The sequence below is a fragment of the Musa acuminata genome, chromosome BXJ1-8 (genome assembly GCF_036884655.1).
Source record: "Musa acuminata AAA Group cultivar baxijiao chromosome BXJ1-8, Cavendish_Baxijiao_AAA, whole genome shotgun sequence".
NCBI lineage: Eukaryota > Viridiplantae > Streptophyta > Magnoliopsida > Zingiberales > Musaceae > Musa > Musa acuminata.
The window spans coordinates 52,232,203-52,242,473 of NC_088334.1; the positions used below are offsets into that span (position 1 = coordinate 52,232,203).

General features: G+C 39.4%; 2 protein-coding genes across 2 annotated transcripts; one reads left to right on the top strand and one right to left on the bottom strand.

The window, feature by feature from the left end:
* The first annotated feature begins 1,988 nt into the window (after positions 1 to 1,988).
* Positions 1,989 to 5,002, top strand: LOC135588804 (large ribosomal subunit protein eL22z-like). Its single transcript, XM_065081124.1, has 2 exons — positions 1,989 to 2,306; positions 4,716 to 5,002. The coding sequence occupies exons 1-2, from the start codon at positions 2,065 to 2,067 to the stop codon at positions 4,858 to 4,860; spliced, it is 387 nt and encodes a 128-aa protein (XP_064937196.1). The 5' UTR covers positions 1,989 to 2,064; the 3' UTR covers positions 4,861 to 5,002.
* Positions 5,003 to 6,303: 1,301 nt separating this feature from the next.
* LOC135588805 (large ribosomal subunit protein eL19y-like) lies at positions 6,304 to 8,802 on the bottom strand. Its single transcript, XM_065081125.1, has 5 exons — positions 8,636 to 8,802; positions 7,580 to 7,702; positions 7,199 to 7,512; positions 6,635 to 6,669; positions 6,304 to 6,549 (listed from the first exon to the last, which is right to left on the bottom strand). The coding sequence occupies exons 1-5, from the start codon at positions 8,745 to 8,747 to the stop codon at positions 6,525 to 6,527; spliced, it is 609 nt and encodes a 202-aa protein (XP_064937197.1). The 5' UTR covers positions 8,748 to 8,802; the 3' UTR covers positions 6,304 to 6,524.
* Positions 8,803 to 10,271: the final 1,469 nt, after the last annotated feature.

A 10,271-nucleotide genomic window follows, 5' to 3' on the forward strand; every position in this document is an offset into this window, starting at 1 on the left:
CTGTCGCTCACTGAGAAAGGGAAGGAAGGGCGGGTTGGAGGAGGAGGAGGAGGGGAGGAAAGATGCGGGTAGAGGGAGAGGAGGTGATGGGGAAGAGCATGTTGAGAGGGAGATGATCGGGAAGGGTGGGCGACGAGGGTAGAGATGAAAGAGAGGAGGCTGTGAGGAAAAAGAAAGAAAGACCCAAGGAGACGATAGGGAAGGGAGGGGAGGGGTGAAGGGATGAGAGGGAGGAGGGGATAAACAATATAGTTAGTTATTTTTAGGCTTTTAGTTTTTATATTTTAAAAATTTATATTGGTATTTTTATAGTTACGAAAGTAAAATATCTAGGTTCATTTCTTCTAACGATATCAATTTTACTAATGGAAACACGAAAACAAAGGGTAAAAAGATCATTTTAACATTTCAGTGGTGATGGGTGATATTGTTGGCTGCAGACGACGACGTCGCTTGTGTCGATATCGATGCATTTGTTGAGTGGTCCTTTCGTTACTTTGCATCGGTACTTCATTGTCACTGAATCGAAGTTTGTTATCGAAGCCATCCTAGAAATATGTCGGCTATCGAAGCAAGATCCAAAGATGCGCACCGCCCTTGTCGATGCTAACGTCGTGCCTTTCCTTGTTGCTTGCCTCCTTAACCACCATCACCACTCGTCCGCAACCTAGGAGAACATTGTCGTTGCCCTCCTTAACCTCCCCATCTTTGCCCACGAGGCACTTACGTGCATCCCGAACATCCTCGATGCCCTCTGCCTCCTCTTCGCCACTGCTGCCTAGCATGTCACTATAACCCTTTACAACAGCACTTCCACCTTACACTTCTCCCTCACGCTCACCTTACTGCTGTTGCCAACTAGAGCCCTCACGGTTGCCTCTGCCCCATCCACCTTCCTGATGTCCCCCGCCATCTTGTCTTCGTCACTCTTTACTAGGTTTAGCAATGAAGTTGCAACATTTTCTCTTGCCCTCTTGCTTCCCCTAACCACCAGATCCACAAGGACGCTAATGTCGTCCACCTTGAGGGCTCTGACAAATGATGATAGCAGGGTGAGCGTGAGGGGGGGTGGGAGAGAAAGGCAGAGGCACTGCTATAGAGATATAAAAGGTTGCAATGATATGTTGGGCGATGGTAGCGAGGGTGTCAAGGATACCCGGGATGCACATGAGTGCCTCGTGAGGCGAAGATGGAGAGGTTAATGAGGGCAACGACGACGTTCTCCTGGGTTGTGAATGAGTGATGGTGGTTAAGGAGATGAGCGGTGAGGAGGGGGCACGGTGTCGGCGCCGACGAGGGGGACACGCATCTTCGAGTCTTATTTCAATAGACAACGGATCTCCGCGATGGCATAGGTAGCAAACTTCGATTTTACGATGACGAAGCATCGGTGTAGAGCGACGAAAGGATTGCTCGACAATTGCAACGGTGTCGGTACCAACGGTATCGTCGTCCACCACCATCAAAATTCTAAAATTGTCTCTCTCTTTTTCTTATCTTTTATTTTTGTGTTTCCATTAGTAAAACTAATTTCATTAAGATAAATAGATATAGATATTTAGAAACTTTAATAACCCAACCGGATGATAAATCTAACAATTAAAGTTGATGAGGATTTAAACTAATTGAACTCTAATGATGGTATTCTCACTCATATAAGTAACACAACATAACTGTAATAAAAATAAAATAATCGATTCGATGAACTAAGACATTATTGTTCTACATAAAAATATCCATCTGATCCACCACCGGACGAGTTTATCTAATTGGATTTCGGTGAGCATTCGAAAGTGGTAAGCACTGTTTGCCGACACTACAAACTAAAAGCGTGTGTATATATATATATATATATATAGAGAGAGAGAGAGAGAGAGAGAGAGAGAGAGAGAGAGTTTCCATTTAGCCTTTCTCTCAACCGCGGGACATCCTAACATGTTTAGTTAGGGTTTCTTCGGGTTCGCGTTTAAATATGCCTTCTCGAATCGGAGCTTGGTTGCCCCTCCTTTGGTTTGTTAAGACCTTCGTCTTGGAAGCGGCGGCTTTACAGGAGCTGGTGAGAGGATGAGTCGCGGTGGGGCAGCGGCGGCTGCCGCGAAGGGCGGGAAGAAGAAGGGTTCCACCTTCGTCATCGATTGCGCGAAGCCGGTGGAGGACAAGATCATGGACATCGCCTCCCTGGAGAAGTTCCTCCAGGAGAGGATCAAGGTGGCAGGCGGCAAGGCCGGCGCACTCGGCGACGCCGTAACCGTCACCCGCGACAAGAGCAAGATCACCGTCACCTCCGAGGGTCCCTTCTCGAAGCGGTAATACCTTGTCTCGTTTCCGGTGGATATTCTTTATTGGCTCTAATTCAGTTATCTGGATCATGGATTCTTGGTATGGCGTTGTAATTTAGTGCAAATGAGGTTTTACTTGATTAGTTGCTGCGATATCTGTTGCTTATATTCTCGTGCTCGATTCAAGAAGTAGGAGATAGTCTTCGACAGCTTGTAGGGGACTTGAGATGGCGTTAATTATGACATATTGTGTTGGATGTTTGCATTTGTGCCCACCTGTTTGAAATCTTGCAGCTAATAACTTTAGATGCTATTTTGTTGCCATAATGCATAGGTTAAAGTGTCGTTAGATATAGACGTCCTTATCACATCCACGTTCAACAGTGTTTCAGCACATATTTTAGTTCTTCTTGCGAATGGAGGAAGAAGATGGAAGTGTGGTCTTAAAATCTTAATTGGCTCCCTTGGTAACTTAGTTAACATGGCTTTGACTTCATTACATGTGTAGTATTTGTTAAAGGAATTAGATGTTTTGACTCGCCGACTAGTCATTGCTTTATTGTGCAGAACATATGGATGTTCTTATGGTCGGTATCGTGAACTTTAGGTGGGTCATTATAGTTGCCTGACAGAATCATGGGTTTTATGAGGTATTGTTTGCCCTTTGGAGATGCACAATGTTTTGATGTAAGTCCACTCTTGTGTTGATATGATTTGTAAGCTAAGATATTAATTTTGGATTGAGGTCTAGCAGAACCCACCCTTTTTTCCACTTTGATTTGCTTCTTAAGTTTAGCAACAGTTGAACTTTTCTCAGCTTCTATGATAGTCTGATTTTTTAACTTGGCAGCATTGCTATCATGCCCTGTTCATTCATTTTGTGATTTCAAAATTTGGAGGATACTGAGTTGCGGACCCTTAATATTTCATTCAACGCTTTCTACTTAGAACCAATACTTGTGAAGTCCTTTTTTTGTAAATTAGTACTGTGAGATTGAAGGGATGCCATATGCTATGTTTTTTACTTGGAATTGATATGCACTTATAGCTCTATTCTAATTTAAAATTCAAAATTGATGAAAGTATATATCTCAACGCAAGAAACGACGATATAAGTAATTGTGTTATATTGAATTTATTATTCTCTCTATATATATATATATATATGTATGACTTGATAAAATAAGGAAATCAGGAGACTAACACAAATAAATATGGCTAATATCAAAGAAATGCAGCTTACAGAGGAATCCAGGTCGGTAGAACCCTTTTGAACAAGTTGCAGGTTGAGCATGATCCTGCATCCATATCAAAGGTTGCTTGGGAGGGAAAAAAAAGTATTTGATAAAATGTGGTTAAGGCCTCTTATGCATTATTATAATATTCAGCAGAAAGAATAATCAAACCCTTTGTCATAGTTATCGGAGATCAGATCAAATAAATACTTTTTTTGTCTTAGGATGAACGTTATGATAAAATATGTAATAAATAAAAATCATAAGATGTCAACAAGATTAGCAGGTAAAGAGATCTTAACAACCGATAGCAAATTTTCAGAATCAAGACTCACTTTCATCGTTCACCCTATGCCCCTAAAAACTTAAAAGGCTTAAAGAAAGAAAAGGATTGTCGACTCATCTCTTCAAATTTCATCATCATTGGATAATTCTTTCACCTTCTCTGTTATTTCAGTTCTTTCACTCTAGATCTGAAATAACATAGTAAGATTCTGTTATATGGCTTACAATATCTTGTATATATTCTTCTTCCTCCGTGTGTGTGTGTATATATATACACACACACTAGACGAGGAGGTAGTGCAATGCACGTGATTCAACGAATGGCACCCACGGCTCCGGGCGAGCATCAGCAGTCATGCATCGTGTGTCGGCTTCCACACCCGCCGTAGTGCTATTAGGTAAGCAGTCAGTGTGATAAGGCTGTGCTCGCGCTCCTGCTCGAGTATTTCTGTGTCTTACAACTTTCTGTTCTGGTCACTGTAGCTCTTACGCACTTTTCTTTTTTCTTAAGTGTTTTCTCACTATTTTTTTGTTAATTCATAGATTTCATCTGTTACATATATGATTGTAGAATATGTTTTGCTAACTGAAATGGATTATTATTTTGTTTTTCATCAATCACACATCATCAATTATTACATTGATGGAGTCTTATCAATAGTTTCACCAATTTATGGGTATATGTCGAGACGGTTACATGTGTATTAATCTAGTTCTTATGTTTTATATGTTTATCGTACCTGTTGTTAACAACAGGTTTTGACAAGATCGTCAAGCTAATTTAAAAAATAATTTATTGCCTTATTTTATCGTTAAGCGTTGCTCATTGCGCATGTGATATGGCAGTGCAAAACCTATTTTTGTAGATCCCATATTCGTTTTCCATCATCATGATATAGTGTGCATTTTTTCATAGGTACTTGAAGTACCTGACAAAAAAGTACTTGAAGAAGCACAATGTGCGGGATTGGCTGCGAGTGATTGCTTCTAACAAAGATCGCAATGTTTACGAGCTTCGATACTTCAACATTGCTGAGAACGAGGGAGAAGAGGAAGAGTGATGATGGTGTGCCCTTATTATCCCTTTTTGTTGCCTTGTTTGGTTAATTTATGATAAATTAGAAGGTTTCTCCTGTTGTGGTTTGTTATGTTCAAACACGTTTTCTACTTTTATCGTTTCAATTTCAGAAGGTTTCTCCCTTATTCGGTAGTCTTATTTATTTAGCAGTAAACAATTTGATGGTTTCCTTGTGATGCTTATTCCTCGTTGAGCTCAATAATTATTCTTCTTTCTGCGAGGTGAGACACTTCAATATCCAAATTGGGGAACATTCATTACATAACTGCATGATAGAAAACATTCTGGTTGAGTATTACAATTTGCATTTAAAATTCTTTTTCACAATTCATCTTGAACGCTGATGTTCACTATGAACACTTGAACTTCTTGTGTTGGACCGGCTGTTTGGTTATAGTAGTAGAACAAATTTGATCGGGTATTGGCTTGCCATTTACGCGTTACTTTAATTTCTTCATATCATATTGATAGATTGGCTAATAAGATGCTAATTCTTTCACTGATTAGTTTCCTGCAAACAACGATAGTTTATTTAAATGTCATATCCCGGTTTTCTGACATTTTCGATCCAATTACGAATAACGAATCTTTGCTCGGTGAACCCTTTTTTTGTTATTATTATCAGCCAGGCTGTCTAGATGTTAATAATCACTTACATATATTTATAATTCAAAAGCTGATTGTTTATCTATTTGGCTGTTAAATTATTGATATTTTTTTCTGGCCTAACATTACCAAAAGATATAAAAAGGAAAATGAAGGTAGGTAAAATAAATACACGACAGACATAGTAGTTATCTTAACTATGTCTCATCGAAGTTATCTTAAGAATTTAAAATCTCATCGAAGTTATCTTAAATGTTGGTGATGGATGATAGTATATCAAAATCAGGATTGATACACCTGAAACATTGACCCTGATTCTTACGTACTTCGATTAAAATCACTTATCAATAGTTTTGAGTTGAGAGCTTAAAACTTTTTATCATATCGTATCGTCACAAGATTATTATAAGATCAACAACCTTCCCATTACAAGGTGAGGTCCGACAATATATTAAGATGTAAGCAGGTTTTATAGCAACAATACCTGGCGGTGGTGGGCACAAAAGAACAACTAAATGAGTTTGACGACTTGGTGACTCAAATTGCTTTGTAAAGGATTTCTTTTCTAAAAAAGGCTTGCGAGACCAAAACATTTCGAGCAATGATTGATTTCTTTCAAACGTCATATAGAGACAACTAACATCTATATGAAGTTTGAAAGGGCCGGAATCTAACAACGGTTAGGATAGTAGCACTCATTTGGCTCGGCACCGATAAATACACACTAAGCCCCCTTTGACTGCATGGACTTGTGAGCTCATCATGCAAATAAGCAATAATGCCACTCTAATTGATTGATCGTACCGCCGCAGGCAGGATATTAAGTAACGATAATATTTCTATAAAAAGATTTTGACTTTCTAGATCATAAATAAAAAAAAAGGTAATATCAAAAACTTTCATACATGATCACCAACTCCTTCAAAACAAAACATAACAAACATCCGGAAATGATATAAGAGCGAGCTACTAGGTCTTGCAACATCTCTAAAACCCATAAGAAAGAAATGATCCATTGCGACCCAGGAGTCATGTTATCCATTACTTGTTAGATTTCTTGCGAACCCTGCATAAGAAATTTTACCGTTATTCTATGAATAGAAAAACTTCGAAGAGCTTTTATAAAATGTGAATTGAGGAGAAATTCCTACTCGGATTGGGCGGCAGGTAGTCGGTCTCCAGGCCCCTGTTTGCAAACAGAACAAAATACATAACTCATTTGTTTTGAATTCAATTCCAAACGATAGCAGAAACCAGTTCCTCCTCATAAACAAAAATGAATGGCTTCTCCCACACAATAAAAAAAAAAAAAAAAAAAAATTACTATCGACAAAATCAAGCTTGCAATGACATTTATATTATAACCCAGGCCAAACAAACAAACAAACAAAGCAAGTCTTCATTGGTGAAATCATTTTCCCTCAAAATTTAAGAAATATTAAAAGAAGAAAAAAAAACCAAGTTTATCACTGCTAGTTATTATTGAAAGAAAATATGCTTATCCTTATCCAGCTAAAGATGGTTTCTAATACATATTTCTATAAAATAATCATCAAAGATGCTCGGGAAAGAAGAGTAGCAGCATAGAATGCGTTGGATATAGCATAAAATACGTGGAATATACCCAAACAAGAATGAGGAATGATTGTGCAAAAAACTCTGATGACTGCACGTCGTAATCATTGCAGAAAAACAATGTTGGAAAATTATCGGACCTGAGCCAGGCGTTCCTCCCTCCTGGCAATCTTCCTTTCTCTGCTAGCCTTGCTCTTGGCACGTTTAGCTTCAAATTGATCAGATAAGGTCTTCTCTCTTGCCTTTTCAGCTTTGGATTTATGAATACTTTCCATCAGCACCCTCTTGTTCTTAAAAACGTTACCTTTGACTTTCATGTACATGTCATGGTACATGTGCTTGTCAATCTTCTTCGACTCACGGTACTTCCTAAGCAACCGTCTAAGAACTCGCATCCGACGCATCCAAAGGACCTTAGTCGGAAGCCTAGCTTCTCTTGTACCCCTGCGCTTCCCTGCAATACAGATAAGATTGGTCAAAGAAAGGGTAAAGAAGAACAGAATTTATAAAAGAATTATTACCATATCCAGAATGTCGCCCTTTTCTCTTAGCTTCAAGTGCCCTCCTTGCACGAGATCGCGAATGAATCTTGGTTGGCTTCCTGATGATAAAACCATCCTTAACAAGCTTTCTTATATTTTGGCCTGCATAACAAAACCATCATGCTCCATCGCAAATGAACATGAAAAGTTGTTGCCAAAGCAAAGTTCTTACTAAAACAGTCAAGATCAAACTACAGTTATAAAAAGTTCATCACCAAAAATCCGTTAGCAAGTAGTGCTCAGAGTCTTTTTCTGCTTTCCAAAATCAATGATGTTTGTGCAGGGAAGAACTGCTACAATGTTCTTCCCATAGTGGTCCATGTTAATCTCTTGTATTACATATGTTCCCTACTCATATAACCACTAACTCGATCCCCAAACGGTCCTATGCCCTGCCATAATTCACTTTCCCCAACCACTAGCCTATTTCTGTCTGTCATGTTCTCATACTGATGCAATCAATAGCAGCATCAGTCAGCTAATAGCTTACAAATGGAGATGAATGGCAATCGCACCAGCAGTCTGTTCAACTGATACAGTGCTTTTGAGAAGAAAAGGTAATTCTCTTTGGCCCAACGCCTTAGCGATCTCCTCCTGGTCTTTCTTTTGTTCGATCATATTATGCATTCATAAAACATGAACATGGTGATTCTGGAGTAGGAACCTGTAGCTTAGCCTGTTGGTGCACAAAGAAATCTTGAAACTTCTGTTCGAGAGTACAGAGTGAGTATGATATGAACACATCGAAAACACTACACACAAGAACTAACATAGACACGAGTTTTCATGTAATATAATTAGGAACATATCCAAAAGCCGACCTTTAAATCATAAATACCTTATCAAGCGTTGATTTTAGCATATTAACAGATATCGGCAGCGGTTATAACGAAGAAACGAAAATTTTACCGATTTCTATCTACAAACGAAACCAACAAAGAAGGGCTTGGGATTCAAGTACAAGCGCCGAATCGATCGGAAAGACGGTGAGAGTACAACAACAGCGAGGGATCGATAAGGAGAAAAGCTTCTCACGAGAGTTCGCCATGGAGATCTCGTTGACCTCATTGGGGTCAAGCCAGACCTTGCCCCTCCCGCACTTGAGGACGCTTCCGGCGAGCCTCTTCTGGAGCTTCAGCGACACCATCGCTCGTCTCTTCTGCCCTTGGTCGTTGCGAGACAGAACGAGAGGCGGCCGCAGGTAGCGACAGATGGAGCATTTGTAAGCTATTTGCTCTAGGGTTTCTCGAGAGCAATGTCTTAGAATGATGGGCCGACCTACGGCCCACGGTACCGTGATCGGGCCGAGCTCGAGCTGCATAGAGCCCTAAATTAGATTTGTTTTTTTAGTAAAAGAAGAAATTTAGGATTTACTTGTATAACAATATTAATCATACGTTTCAACGGTTCAATATGGACCTCTTATCACCATTAAGATATTATATATATATATATATATATATATAGTTAGTTAGTTAAGTTCTACCAAAATCTTTATTGATATTTTTTATTAATCACCCAACCACATAAGATCTGTATCAAATATTTGTTTCCACATTGAACATTTTAGATATTTTATACACATTCAATATTTACATTTTAGATAAGGATCAAACAATACACATTAAATGAAAACTTCTAACTGTTTAATACTAATTCAATAATTTCACTTTGGCTCTCGAGCATCCTATCTTGTATTAGTATACCAACATGTTGATTCAATGGGCTAATTATATATTACTTGTATAGTTAGTTTACCATTAGTATCTTGATCTTTACACTTCAAAAAATTACATTAGCATCCCTCTAATTATGAAAGTGAAACATCTATGTCTATTTACCATAACATCATCAGTTTTACTAATAGAAACACAAAAATAAATGATAAACAGATAATTTTAATGCTTTAGTTGGTTGTAACGAACGACGCCAATGGTGGCGGATGTAAAGCGATGATGGAGCACTTTATGACTCCATCACGGAGCGATGTTTGCGGCACAAAGTTATCGGTGCTAATTTCATAATCATTAAGACCATATAGTTGGCTCCCTTCTGCTCTCCAAAACCATCAACAACGTCTTCACTTTGCTTTTCCTCATCGTGCTCACCCTGTTGTCATCCGACTAAAGCCCTCATAATGTCCTTCGCCTAGTTTACCTCCTTGACATCCCCTACAGCCTTAGCTCCATCACTTTTTACCAGGTTTAGCAGCACAGTTGTAGCATTTTCTCTCACCCTCCCATTCCCCCCAACCACTAGATTTACCAGGATGTTGATATCGTTCACCCTTCGGAATGCCTCCATGCTCTCGTTGTATCCTATCAGTTGGGTGATCACCATCGTCACATCCTCTATCACCTCCCTTCACCTGTCCTTCACCACCAGCACAAAGAGGGGTAGCACGATGCCCGGCTCGACGAGGGCAATGCAAATGAGCAAGTAGAGGGCCTAGAGCATGTCCTTGATGGATCTAGTTAGTACATCAAAATTGCCGAGGAGGTCCATGAAGGCGATGATGAGGGGGTTTCTTTGACTTGATGATGAAGTAATACACTTTGACAGAGAGGAGGTTGTAAAGAGTTGTGGTAGCATGTTGGGGGTGACAAGAGTATCGAGGATGCTCGATGTGCACATGAGCCCCTTGTAGACAGAGATGGAGAGGTTAAGGAGG